Source organism: Panthera onca, chromosome E2, assembly GCF_046562875.1.
Source record: "Panthera onca isolate mPanOnc1 chromosome E2, mPanOnc1 haplotype 2, whole genome shotgun sequence".
Taxonomy (NCBI): Eukaryota; Metazoa; Chordata; class Mammalia; order Carnivora; family Felidae; genus Panthera; species Panthera onca.
The window spans coordinates 41,977,440-41,992,284 of record NC_138353.1 but is presented as its reverse complement, the minus strand read 5'-3'; the positions used below and the strand labels follow the sequence as shown (position 1 = coordinate 41,992,284).

Sequence of the window (14,845 nt, the reverse complement as noted above, 5' to 3'; positions counted from 1 at the left end):
TAGTTGCTTCCTTTTTTTCTGTACCCCTCAGTACTCTGTCAATAGCTTATACACAGCTGTTCTCATTTCTCTTTCCTGTATTAGGCTCTAAGCAAGGTGAGGATAGGGTGGGCTCACATTCTAGTCCAGTGCTGTCCAAAAGAAATACAATGTGAGTCACCAATGTAAGCCACATAATTTAAAAGTTTCTAATAGCCACATTAAAAAGAAAAAAACGAGTGAAATTAATTTTAAGAGAATATTTTGTTTAGCCCAGTGTATCCAAAATATAATTTTGACATCTCATCAATATAATAAAGTTATTATGAAATATTCTATGTGTTTTTTTTGTAGTAAGTCTTTGAAATCCAGTGTGTATTTTACCTGTATAGCTCATCTCAATCAGACCAGCCACATTTCCATTGCTTGGTAGCCACATGTGGCTTGTGGCTGCTGCATTGGACAGCAACAGCTCTATTCTTTGTCAGCATCCACCAAAGTGCACCATTTTATTCTTTCAATGTTTGTTTATTTTTGAGAGAGAGAGAGAGCATGAGCTGAGGAGGGGCAGAGGGGGAGACAGAGGATTTGAACAGGTTCTGTGCTGGGAGTGGAGAGCCAGACGCGGGGCTCAAACTCATGAACCGTGAGATTATGACCTGAGCCCAAGTCGGTCGCTCAACTGACTGAGCCACGCAGGCACCCCCTGCAAAGTGCACCTTTTTAAAGAATGAATCAGTGAATGAATAAAATAAGTGAATGAAAGTACACTTGACCTTTGAACAACATGGGTTTGAACTGCATAGGTCACTTATGTACGGATTTTTTTTGATGTAGTAGAGTACTATAAATGTAATTTCTCCTATGATTTTCTTAAAAACATTTTCTTTTCTCTAGCTCACTTTATTGTAAGATACAGTATATAATACATATGATACAGAAAATATGTGTTAACTGTTTATGTTATCGGTACTTCTGGCAACAGTAGGCTATTAGTAGTTAAGTTCTTGAGAAGTCAAAGTTTAAAAAGTTTCAACTGTGTGGGAGGTCAACGTTGTAAAGGGTTCACTGTAAATTCTATGCCCTGTCCCTCTTTATCCATAGTAGAGGGATAAGATTAAAGACAACTGGGGAAAATTGCTATTACAGCACTATCTCATTTCTAGAATAATTCTTATCCCTATGAAGTTGCTTAGGGCTTAGGAAGGAGATGAAAAACTATGGATTCTGACATACATGGCTGGCTGAGAATGGTTAGTTCTCCCAGTGGCCCATACCATGGAAAGACAAAGAAGTAGGATGGAGGTTTATATAAGGAGTTCCTAATTCACATCTTTAGATCAGAGTCTAGAAAAGCCAAATGATTTTGAACCTCCTATAAGAAATCTCAGAAGAGTATCAGATGGAACTAAAACCATATTATTTTACTCTTTTTTATTTTGGCTTGCCTTCCAGGATCAAGTCTGATTAAGCTGGCTTGCTTCTCTTCAGGCAATGTTCAAAATAATATAAGGCTTCTTCCAACCTTATCATGAGACATTTTGTATTACATTCCATCTGAAGAAGGATCTGGACAAAAAATAACTGAGTTCAGAGCAGTGTGTCTCACCTTAACAAGTGGTATGTATCCTTTTCTTTAAAAGGAAGCGCTGTGAAAGTCATCTGTGGCTTTTTGCTTGACATCAGGTTTCTCAGAGCTAAGTGTAATGGATTCCAGTAGCTTTTCTCAGTCTAGTCTAGCCCTACACAGAGGTGGAATATATAGGAACTTCTATTTGGTGAACTTCAGTTTTAGGGTGAAGTCATATTCTTCCACGTTAATCAGGGCATATACTCATACAAAAAATATTAAGCCACTAGGTACTATATACTGGCCTAGGAAATCCAAGGATGATTATAATGTAGAGTTCTGTTCATATATATATATATATTTTTTTTTTTTTTCAAGCAAAATTTAATTCTAATCAAACCTAAAGCAAGAAATCAGGAAGACCTCCACTTACCCCTCCAAGGACTGTAAATGTTGTAGTTTCTGGTATCAGTGCCAACACAGATATGATTATCATGAATACTGCTGTTACCATTGAGTTGATAATATCCTAAAACACAGAATAGAAAGGTCAGCTCTGCATGAAGATCATAAAAAAAAAAAAAAAAAAAAAGAATCAGCTGCCAACAGATTTTGAAACTTCCATTTTATTAAATAAATTTAGTGGGTTCTTTTTTTAGGAAATCAAACTGCCACTATAGGATGACACCTATATTGAATTTGGTCTATAGTGATGCCTAGTGGTTCTCTTAACCTATGATATACCAATCATTTAACTACTTAGGCTTATTTCTTTGTTCAAGAAACCCAGTACTCATCACAACAAGTGCCCTCCTTAATACCCATCATCCATTTAGCCCATCCTCCATCTCCCTCCCTCCATCAACCCTTAGTTTGTTCTCTAGTTAAGAGTCTCTCTTGTGGTTTGCCTCCCTCTCTTTTCCCCCCCTCTTTCCCTATGTTCATCTGCTTTGTTTCTTAAATTCCACATATGAGTGAAATCATGTGGTATTTGTCTGTCTCTGACTGACTTATTTTGCCTAGCATAAAACACTCTAGCCCCATCCACATCGTTGCAAATGGTAAGACTTCATTCTTTTCGATGGCTGAGTAATATTCCATTATAGATCTATATATCTATATCTATATCTGCATGTGTCTATATCTAATCTATCTATACACACATACCACAACTTCTTTATCCATTCATCAGTTGATAGACATTTGGGTTCTTTTCATAATCTGGCTTTTGTTGATAATGCTGCTATAAACATCAGGGTGCATGTGCCCCTTTGAATCAGTATTTTTGTATCCTTTTGATAAAATACCTAGTAGTGCAACTTCTGGGTCACTGTTTTCCAGACTGGCTATACCAGTTTGCATTCCCACCAACAGTATAAGAGGGTTCCCCTTTCTCCACATCCTTGCCAACATCCATTGTTTCCTGTCTTGTTCATTTTAGCCATTCTGACAGGTGTGAGGTGGTATCTCATTGTGGTTTTGATTTGTATTTCCCTGATGATGAGTGATGTTGACCATCTTTTCATGTATCTGTTAGCCATCTGGATATCTTCTTTGGAAACATGTCTATTCATGTCCTCTGCCCATTTCTTCACTGGATTATTTGTTTTTTGGGTGTTGAGTTTGGTAAGTTCTTTATAGATTTTGGATACTAACCCTTTATCTGATACGTCATTTGCAAATATCTTCTTCTATTCTGTGTGCTGCCTTTTAATTTTTTTTAATCACTTCTTTCACTGTGTAGAGGCTTTTTATCTTGATGAAGTCCCAATAGTTCATTTTTGCTCTTGTTTCCCTTGCCTCCAGAGACGTTTCTAGTAAGAAGTTGCTCTAGCCAAGGTCAAAGAGGTTGTTGCCTGTGTTCTCCTGTAGGATTTTGATGGTTTCCTGTCTCACATTTAGGTCTTTCATCCATTTTGAATTTATTTTTGTGTATGGTGTACGAAAGTGGTCCAGTTTCATTCTTCTGCATGTTGTTGTCCAGTTTTCCCAACACCATTTGTTGAAGAGACTATCTTTTTTTCAGTTGAATGTTCTTTCCTGTTTTCCACATTGATCTATGTGTCTGTTTTTGTGCCAATACCGTACTGTCTTGATGACTGCAGTTTTATAATATAGCTTGAAATCTAGCATTGTGATGGATTTTTATTTTATTTTATTTTTTATTCTTCAGTTTTATTTTTTATTTTTCAGGATTGCTTTGGCTATTTGGGGTCTTTTGTGGTTCCATACAAATTTATGATTATTTATTCTAGCTCTCTGAAAAATGCTGGTGGTATTTTGATGGGGATTGCATTAAATGTGTAGACTGCTTTGGGTAGTATAGACGTTTTAACAATGTTTGTTCTTCCAACCCATGAGCATGGAATGCTTTTCCATTTCTTTATTTCATAAGTGTTCTATAATTTTCAGAGTACAGATCTTTTTCTTCTTTGGTTAGGTTTATTCCTAGGTATCTAATTGTTTTTGGTGCAACTGCAAATAGGATCAATTCATTGATTTATTTTTCTCCTGCTTCATTATTGGTTTATAGAAAGCAATAGATTTCTGCATGTTGATTTTATATCCTGCGACTTTGCTGAATATATTAGCTCTAGCAATTATTTTGGTGGAGTCTTCTGGGTTTTCTACATAGAGTATTATGTCATCTGCAAATAGTGAGAGTTTGATTTCTTCCTTGCTGATTTGGATGTCTTTTATTTATTTTTGTTGTCTGATTGCTGAGGCTAAGACTTGCAGTACTAGGTTAAATGGTAATGGTGAGAGTGGACATCCTTGTTTTATTCCTGACTGTAAGGGAAAGGCTTTCCATTTTTCCCCATTGAGGATATTAGTTGTGACTCTTTTGTATATGGCCTTTATGATGTTGAGATATATTCCATCAATCCCTACTTTGTTGAGGGCTTTTATCATGAATGGATGCTGTATTTTGTCAGCTTCTTTTTCTGCATCTACTGAGTGGATCATGATTTCCATCCTTTCTTTTTATTAATGTGGTGTATCATGTTGATTGATTTGCAAATATTGAACAAGGCCAAGGATAAATCCCACTTGACCATGGTGAATAATTATTTTAATGTAAGGTTGGATTCAGTTTTCTAATATCTTGTTGAGAATTTTTGTATCCATGTTCATCAGGGATATTGGCCTGTAATTCTCCTTTTTAGTGGGGTCTTTGTCTGGCTTTGGAATCAAGGCAATTCTGGCCGTATAGAATGAGTTTGGAAGTTTTCCTTCCATTTCTATTTTGTTGGAACAGTTTGAGAATATGTATTAACTCTTATTTTTTATTTAAAAACTTTTTAAATGTTTATTTTTGAGAGAGAGAGAGAAGGAGAGAGAGAGAGAGAGAGAGAGAGAGAGAGAGAGAGAGGCGGGGAGGGGAGAGAATGAGCAGGGGAGGGGTAGAGAGAGAGGGAGACACAGAATCCAAAGCAGGCTCCAGGCTGTGAGCTGTCAGCACAGAGTCCGATGTGGGGCTTGAACCCACAAACCACGAGATCATGACCTGAGCTAAAGTTGGATGCTCAACCAACTGAGCCACCCAGGCACCCTGTATTAACTCTTTAAATGTCTGGTAGAATTCCCCTGGGAAGCCATCTGGCCCTGGACTTTTTGTTTGTTGGGAGATGTTTTTTTAAAGTTTATTTGAGGGGCAGAGGGTGGGGGTTGGGGGGAGAGAGAGAGAGAGAGAGAGAGAGAGAGAGAGAGAGAGAGGGAGAATCCCAAGCACGTTCTGCACTGATAGTGCTCAAACTCAGGACTTGAACCCATGATCTGTGAGATCATGACATGAGTAGAAATCAAGATTCAGACACTTAACCAACTGAGCCACCCAAGCACCCCATTTGTTGGAAGATTTTTGATTGCTATTTCAATTTCTTTACTGGTTATGGGTGTGTTAAAATTTTTTATTTCTTCCTGTTTCAGTTTTGGTAGTTTGCATGTTTCTAGGAATTTATCCATTTCTTCCAGATTGCCCAGTATGTTGGCATTTAATTTTTCATAGTATTCTAATTGTTTGTATCTCTGAGGTATTCGTTGTGATCTCTCTCCTTTCATTTGTGATTTTATTTAGGTTCTCTTTTATTTTTGATATAAGTCTAACTAGGGGTTTATCAATTTTATTCTTTCAAAGAACCAACTCTTACTTTTGTTGATCTATTCTACTATTTGTTGTTGTTGTTGTTTCTATATCATTTATTTCTGGTCTAGTTTTTATTATTTTTCTTCTTCTGTTGGCTTTAGGTTTTATTTGCTCTTCCTTTACTTGCTCTTTTAAGTGTAAGGATGGATTGTGTATTTGAGACCTTTCTTGCTTCTTGAAGTAGACCTGTATTGCAATGTACTTCCCTCTTAGGACTGCCTTTACTGCATCCCAAAGATTTTGGACTGTCATGTTTTCTTTTCATTTGCTTCAAAATACTTTTTAAATTTCTTCTTTAATTTTCTGGCTAACCCATTAATTCTTTAGTAGAATGTTCTTTAACCTCCATGTATTTGTGGTCTTTCCAAATTTTTTCTTGTGGTTGTTTAAAGTCCTCTACTATTATTGTTATTATTACCGATGAGTTTATGTTTGTTAGTAATTGATTTATATATTTGGGTGTTCCAAGCTGGGGCATAAATATTTACAATGGTTAGATCTTTAATTAATTAATTAATTTTGAGACAGTGTGAGTGGGGGAGGGGCAGAAGGGAGACTCTCAAGCAGGCTGCACGCTATTGATGCAGAGCATGTGTGGGGCTTGAAGTCACAAAACTGTGAGATCATGACCTGAGCTGAAATCAAGTCAGACATTCAACCAACTAAGCCACCCAGGTATCCTGATTGTTAGATCTTCTTGATGGATATACCCCTTAATTATGATATAATGCTCTTCTTCATCTCTTGTTATAGTCTTTGGTTTAAAAATCGAGTTTGTCTGAAATAATTATGGTTACTCCAGCTTTCTTTTGGCATCCCTTAGCCAAAAGATATTAGCCAAAAATAGATAGATGGTTCTCCATCTTCTCACTTTCAATCTGCCTATGTCTTTAGGTCTAAAATGAGTCTACATTTAGGTGTAAATGTAGGCAGCATATAGATAGTGTTTTTTGCTTTTTTGTTTTCTTTTAATCCATTCTGATACCCTGTGTCCTTTGATTTGGAGCACTTAGTCCATTTACATTCAGGGTGATTATTAAAAGATAGAGGAGTTTAGTGTCATTGTGTTACCTATAAAGTTGGTGTTTCTGGTGATGTTCTGTGTTCCTTTCTAGTCTTTGTTGCTTTTGGTCTCTCCTCCCCACCCCCAAGGAGTCCCCGTTAGTATTTCTTATAGGGCTGGTTTAGTGATCATGAACTCCTTTAGTTTTTGTCTGGGAAACTCTTTATCTTTTTATTCTGAATGATAGTCTTGCTGTTTAAAGCATTCTTGCCTGCATATTTTTCCCAGTCAGCATATTGACTATATCCTGCCATTCCCTTCTGGCCTGCCAAGTTTCTGTAGACAGATCTGCCTCAAACCTGATCCATCTTCCCCTGTAGGTTGACTTGTTGACTTCAGGATTCTTCTGACTATGATATGCTTTGGCGATGGCCAGCTTTTGAATTTAATGGCAGTTCTCTGTTTCTTGGATTTTGATGTCTGTGCCCTTCTCCAGATTAGGGAAGTTTTCAGCCGTAATTTGCCCAAATAAACCTTCAGCCCCTTTTTCTCTGTATTCATTTTCTGGGACTCCTATGAATGTTTTTCTATTTTAATAAGTCATTGAGTTCCCTAAGTCTACCTTCATGATCCATTATCTTTGTTTCCCTCTTCAGCTTCACTATTTTCCATAATTTTATCTTCTATATCACTAATTTTTTCCTCTGCTTTGTCCACCCTTGCTGTTATGGCATCCATTCAGGTTTGCATCTTGGGGGTAATAGCATTTTTATTTTCAGCCCGAGTAGACTTTAGCTCTTTTATCTGTGAAGAAATGGATTCTTTAGTCTTCTATGCTTTTTCCAAGCCCAGATAGAATCCTTGTAATTGTTGTTTTAAATTCTAGTTCCAACATCTTATTTATATCTGTATGATTAAATCCTTGGCCATTTTTTCTACCTGTTCTTTTGGTGTGAATTCCTCCATCTCCAACAGGTTGTTTTTTCCATTTGTAGATGTGCAGCTTTGTTCTCTAAAACTTCTGATTGTTTTCTTAGGTGTTCAAATTGATTTCTCTAGCTGTTTGGGGGAGAAGACAAGCTTAGGGTTGCCCTATTCCTCTGCCATCCTAATCTATTTCTTTTTTATTTAAATGTAGGTGGATGGAGAACTCATCTAGTTGGGAGTAGATGATACATTGTGTGGAAGGTTTACAATAGAATGGTACACTGGGAAGCCGAAATGCTAAGAGAAAATGTGGAATAGTTTATACTGTAAATGAAACAACTTTATAACGTTAGTAAAATGCAATTAATAAGAAAAGTTACACACACTTGGCAGAAAGTGGTGATTTTCAGGAAAAAACTTTCACAGATTTGCATGAAATGGCTGGCTGATTATGCTATTATTTGATGATGTAGCTCATTCATTTATAATTTCTAGAAACAAAGCATTTGCCTTCTGAACAATGGCTTTAAAGGAAGCAACTTATATTTTGAATGGATATATTTTTTGTACAATGGATGTTTTGTATTTTGAATGGAAAAGAAGAATGGTCTATTCTGGATGGTTTACATCTGTTTGCAGGTAACTGTAGGCAGGGAGGTATTGTTAACATAGAAATATCGGACTTTAAACCCGTGGTAACTTAGAAACATAGTTATTAAAAAGAAAATAGGAAGAGGTTCAATGAGGACAGGGCAAGATTAGATGCACAAAAGAAGAAAAAAAGTTCACATTTGCAAGAAATATTAACTGTCCTAGATTAATGCCTCTCTGTGTTGGATACTTTGCTCTGCTTCAAGGCAAGCCACACCTCTACTTCAGGTAGACAACCCTGCCTCCAGTGAGTAATTCAGGTAAGTGTATATGAATGGCCTTGGGTAAAAGTGGTATTCTAGGGAATGTAGAGAACCACAGGATAGAAAAGGATGCACCTGTCTCGAAACATCAATGATCCTTAATAGTCATTTAAAACATTGTGTTTATAATGAAAACCAAACATCAATATACCATGGTGTAGAATGTTAATTACAAAAATGGAGATTTCACAGAAATTTTGAGCCTGCACTTGGATACCACTGCAAAGCCCTTGGCTGGTTCACTTTGTGTTTTCTGTCATTGGAACACTTAAGGTTAATAGTCAGAGAAGGCCAGCTCTACACACTGTGTCGGTTACTGCAACTTTGGGACAATGATAAACATAATAAATGTGAATGCATATGACCAAGCCCTTTCCTAAATTAGTAAAGACAGTGGTGATGAGGCAGAAGTACTTACAAGTTACAACTGCAAGATTAATTGGAATCTTCAGCCACCTTTGTGTCCTTCACTTTTGTTACAGTAAAAGAGTTCCAGGCATCTCCTCCATCTGTGCTCTGGCTCCTATTCTCATCCACCACTCTGCAGGCACCTTATTCTATTCATTACCCTTCTTTGTCCCTGGCCAGGTTTCAACTCAGTAGCCCTGAGTTACAACTCTAGTTACAACTGTAATTATAGTTGTCTCTCTTCTCCTGCTCAATCTATTGCCTCAGCTTTACTATCACCTCTCCACTCAAGGCACACCATTCTGGTAAAGGGGCCTCTATTAACACAGTCAGTGAATATATATATTTTTCCAGGACTTATTTTTATTTCTTTACATGTGGTAATATTCACCACTCCTTTTTGAAATGTTTTCCTCTCTTGCCTTCTGTGACACGGGTCTCCCTTGGGTTCTCTCCTGTCTTTCTCTGGCTACTCTTCCTTTTCACCCCATATGTTCGTCTTTCCCAGTTTTACCTTCAGCTTGCTCTTCCCTCTGTGCCAGTTAGACCAGTCTCAGAGATCATTTACCATCACAAGGTGGTGACTTCCAGGTTTAACTCTTCTCTCTCCTGAGCTTCAGACCTGTTTTGAACATTTCCATCTGAATACTCCATAAGCAACTAGAACCTAGTATTTGTCTAACTAAACTCATTCCATTCGTCTCCCTGGCCCTTCCTTAAACCTATTCTTCTTCCTGTACTTCTTATCTCATTATCATCTCAAGATATTTAAGTGGCAGGTATTCTTAGTTTTTCTTATTTACCTATTCGTATCAATTCTACCCCATTAATCCCTTTCTCTCCAGCTACTGTCATGACCTTAGTCCAGGCCTTCATAATTTTCACGTCAGGGTTATAGAACCAAACTTTTAAGTGGTCTCTGAGACCTGCCTCTAGTTTTGTTGCTCTTTAAGCCATTATTGATACTGCCACCAGCAATCCCCTAAATGGTAAGCTGCTCATGTCATTCTCCTACTTAAAAAACTCTAAAAGCTTCCAATGGCCTTTGGGTTAAAACACAGGGCATATAAAGCCTTGTATGCTCTGACCTCCTCCTGCCTCTCAAGCTTCCACTCTTGTCCTCTTTTCTCCACAACTCAATATCCCAGCCATTCAGAACTATATGCAGCTGCTCGAGGTCATGCTCTTTCCCCCCACTAGACCCTCATATACTGCTTCTTCTACCAGGCAAGCCTATGATGACTTGCTCCCCTTCCCTGGTTTGGTGCCTCCACACTATCCTGAGTATACATCTATTGCAGCACCTGTTACACTGAATGGCTCATCTATCTTGCTTCTTGACTACATTGAAAATCTCACAGGTGTAAGATTTGTGTTTTATCAAAGAACCTGTTACAGAAGCTGGGATTAGCAGACACTTAACACTTGTTGAACAAATGATTCCATAGATCAAGAGCAGAGAGGAATCTTTTCATAATGGAATAAATTGTGGTTTATATACACAATGGAATACTACGTGGCAATGAGAAAGAATGAAATATGGCCTTTTGTAGCAACGTGGATGGAACTGGAGAGTGTGATGCTAGGTGAAATAAGCCATACAGAGAAAGACAGATACCATACGGTTTCACTCTTATGTGGATCCTGAGAAACTTAACAGAAACCCATGGGGGAGGGGAAGGAAAAAAAAAAAAAAAGAGGTTAGAGTGGGAGAGAGCCAAAGCATAAGAGACTGTTAAGAACTGAGAACAAACTGAGGGTTGATGGGGGGTGGGAGGGAGGGGAGAGTGGGTGATGGGTATTGAGGAGGGCACCTTTTGGGATGAGCACTGGGTATTGTATGAATACCAATTTGACAATAAACTTCATATATTGAAAAAAAATTAAAAAAAAAATAATAATCCCGTAGTTGACCATGCAGCACCATTTCTTTTCTTTTTTTTTTTTAAGTAGGTTTCATGCCCAGCGCAGAGCCCAACACAGGGACTGAACACATGAGCCTGAGATCAAAACCTGAGATGAAATCAAGAGTCAGACACAACTGACTGAGCCACCCAGGTGCCCCAGTATAGCACCATTTCTAAGAGATTACAATATCAGCAAAGTTTGATCCTCAGAGATTTGGAGACTAAATTTCAGTGTGGTACACATAGGACACTCTCCCTCCCAGTGTATTCTGTTCAGCTTAGAGCTCCAAGTGTATTACTGGGACATGTAATAAGCTCCAGAGAATTATAGTTTGGAGAAAAATAAATAGTTTCATTAATCTTGGAAAGCAGAATGTGAAGAGCAACTATACCATTTTTTGAGTAAAGAGGATATGGACCATGCTGTTCATGTCCTTGCAGAAATCTCTGGAATAATTTAGCTTAGCCCTTTCTGCTACTATATGACATTATGTACTCTGAGGGTCAACTGATGAAGGCATTGTGATCTCTTTTCCTAGACTTCCCTCCAGTCAGGTCCAGCTCTAAAGTGTGATCAAGTACTTTGGAGAGATGCTATGAAGATCTTCTCTGTTTCCCAGCTTTCCCCTTTTGGGATCTGTTCAGCTTGTGATTAGCTTGAAACATTCATCACTGGCCTTCAAAAGTGGTTCTAGAAGGTACCACCTGAAGGCATGCTTACGGTTTGAGAATAGCTCTAAAATCCTCTCTCCTTAACTAGGGGTTATCAGCTTGGCTATCAGCATTTTGGAACCCAGGAGGATGAGACAAGTGCAGCAGAGGAAGACTTCAGTGCAGCTACCAGTCTAAAGGTGGGAAGGGCAGCAGGAGGTCTTAGAAGGGAGACCTACAGAGACAGGATATTGAGGATAAGACTTGAAAGAGGAGAGAGAGGTAAAGACACTCCGTTTTTCCTAGAACTGGATAACAATCCAGGGACACATTCACCTTAACTAGTATCTTCAAATTGCCTATTTTGACAGTTTCTAGAACCATTTAGGCACTACACTGGGCAGTTATTCTTAATACTATAAGTATGGCAGGTGAAGTTCATATGCTACTAAATAAGGTTGTACAATATAAGTTCATTATTTAGCATTAGTGTTTCCAGAATTAAGATAACATTGTACTTTATTCAGTCTCCCAAATTATCTCAGTTTTCCATTTGGTGGTCAGAGATGTGCAAGACGTGGATACTTGGGTATCTGCCTCCATCTCTCCCCCCAATTTTGAGGCCATATCAACATGTATTTAAAAGAGGGGTAGAGATTAAGAATGTGCTATAATTTTATTAACTAGGATCTTAAGTTTAAATTTCTTTAGCAGATCTACAGTTCAGTGAATTCTCCTGACAGAAGGGTCAGTCACATCTAATAGATGGAGCTCAGATTTATGCTCTGTGGTTGCACCAGGGACAATACAGAACACATTAGCAGTGGATAGAATTCCTCCTTCCTAAGCCTATCAGACATTACCTAAAGGCTTAAGAAAACCAAAGCATAGTTTATTAAGATGTCTCACTATGACAGGAAAAAAGTCTAATAAAACTGAACACTTACAAGCAAAGGCCAAAACAAACAGTCTATTAATCGATCCAGTCTCAGCATATATAAAATTATGAAAAAGAAAATAGCAGCGACTTCAAATCCAGTGATGACAATGTACGGTTCAGGGGCTTGTGCAATGATAAAAAAAGCCATAGATGTCACAGTTAGTGCCTATAAGGATAAAAACAAACAGACAAACATGATTTATTCAATGATTATTGAATGCCAAGTTTAAATTGTAAAAATGATCATTTCTTTTTTATTAAAAAAAATTTTTTTTAACGTTTATTTACTTTTGAGACAGAGAGAGACAGAGCATGAACGGGGGAGGGGCAGAGAGAGAGGGAGACACAGAATCCAAAGCAGGCTCCAGGCTCTGAGCTGTCAGCCCAGAGCCCGATGCGGGGCTCGAACTCACAGACCGTGAGATCGTGACCTGAGCTGAAGTCGGAGGCTTAACCGACTGAGCCACCCAGGCACCCCAAAATGATCATTTCTAAAGTAACTAAATAAATGGGTTTATGCCATATATACACACATCTAAAAGAGGAATGACCAAAATGTATGGATGCTGACTTCTCCTTCTGTTTTAGAGAACTAGGTGTCCCTCTCTGTTATTCCACTTGCACAACTAATACCATCACTTCCCACATTTGTTCCCTTGATCTTTCTTTACTACCTATCTTCTTTTCTGAGACCTTCAATATCTTCTCATTGGTTCCTTTCTTCATTATACTATAAATATATCCAAGTTGTCCTCTCTTAAAACACACACACACACACACACACACACACACACACACACACACACCTCCCATTCATCCTGCTCCCCAAAGAAACTCCTGCTTTTTACTTCTCACTATAATGCTTTTCAAAAAAGTCTGTATACTGACTCCTAGAATTCCTTATCATCTGCTCATCACTCCTTAACTCTTAGCAGTCTGGAATCTACTATCAAATTTAAACTTAGAATGTTACCATGAAAAATACTGGGGAGAAAATTTTAAAATAAATTGTTAAGAAAAACAATTCTCCGAAGAACCCTATGGGGGGGGGGGGTTAAAAAAATGCAACAATTCTGATGCTTCACTTTTTTTTTTTTACATACTTTCTCTTACCTAGATAGAATGCAATCAGAATGGATGAAAATTTTAAGTGAAAAAAACCTTGATAATTAATCTAATCCAATCACCTCATTTCCAAGTGAAGATACAGAACACAGAAATGTTAAAGTGAACTAAAAGAAAAATAAGCTGATAAGTTCCAGGGAGTCTGTCAACATCATGTTCTTAGGAGCTGTCATGTTACAGCTCTATCCAAAGTCTTTATGTGCTTGAAATGGTTTTGTCAAGAGTTTTCCCTGGCTAGACTTTTATGATTAGTCTGTCAGCCAGTACCATCTACATAGTCTTTTTGACCTTAAATCTATTCAGGCTACTTATTTATGATTCTTTCAATTACCGTATTCGTATACAAACAGCCTACCTTTAAGCTTCTAAATTGGTCAGTTTGAGTATGTAGCAAATGTAACCAGTAACTAAATAAGTCATTCTTTGTAATTAACATAATTACTCTTAGCAACATGTTACCTCAAACCACTTCATTTACTCTACTGAACCGTCCCCTTGAGCTCATGGGTTATGATACGTAGGGTCACTTTTTCAGCCCTCATCCCCTTTAAACTTTCCACACCATGGAATTTGACATTGGTGTTTAATCTATTTTCTTACAAGTTCCCATGATTTCAGTTACACTGCGTTCCCCCCGTTCCATTATTTACAGCTCTTCTATCTTTACTAACTCTTGGCCTTTGTCTCCTGTTCTCTTTTAAATATCCCACTAATATCTCAAACATTTCTTTTACCACTCTATGGAAATTGCTTTTCCTCAGATCATCAGTGATTTCAGAAATACTAAATTTAATGAACATTTTTTACTCCTTATGCTACTGGACCCTCATGACTTGTCCTTGGCTGTCTTTTCCTGTTTTTCTACTCCTTGGGCTGGCATGTCACCTCTCCTAGTTCTTATATCTCTGCAACTATTCTCCCTTGGTGGGCTTCTCTGCCTTTACTCATTCTTTTAAAATGCTGGCATTCCTTTAGATTCTGTCTATAACCCACTCAGTGAATGTGGGTCTTTCTCCCAGGTCTGTCCTCAACATCTTACACGTAACTAGCCATCTGCAATCTCTGAGTACCTGCAGGAATCTCAAATTCACCATCACCAAAATTGAACTCACCTTGCCTTTCCCTCCTGTATGCACTATCTTAATTGGTGATACCACCATCTATCTTTTTTTTTTAAGTTTAATTTATTTATTTTGAGAGAGAGAGAGCAAGAGAACCAGTGAAGGAGGAGCAGAGAGAGAGGAAGAGAGAGAATCCCAAGCAGGCTCTGCACT

The 14,845-nt window shown here is 37.9% G+C and overlaps 1 protein-coding gene and 1 long non-coding RNA gene across 5 annotated transcripts in view; one reads left to right on the top strand and one right to left on the bottom strand.

The window, feature by feature from the left end:
- Positions 1 to 9,307, top strand: part of LOC144614620 (uncharacterized) — a 51,747-nt gene extending 42,440 nt beyond the window's left edge. The window contains exons 2-3 of the long non-coding RNA XR_013552501.2: positions 1,435 to 1,599; positions 8,484 to 9,307. This is a non-coding gene — a long non-coding RNA (uncharacterized LOC144614620). The remainder of the gene's footprint in view (positions 1 to 1,434; positions 1,600 to 8,483) is intronic.
- The window catches only part of LOC132690314 (chemokine-like factor), a 31,783-nt gene that overhangs the window by 13,585 nt on the left and 3,353 nt on the right, over positions 1 to 14,845 (bottom strand). For all 4 annotated transcript variants that reach the window (XM_060650601.2, XM_078438846.1, XM_078438847.1 and 1 more), the window contains exons 2-3: positions 12,454 to 12,612; positions 1,983 to 2,078 (exon numbers count right to left, since the gene is read on the bottom strand). In XM_060650601.2, coding sequence (XP_060506584.2) covers positions 1,983 to 2,078; positions 12,454 to 12,612 — 255 coding nt within the window. The remainder of the gene's footprint in view (positions 1 to 1,982; positions 2,079 to 12,453; positions 12,613 to 14,845) is intronic.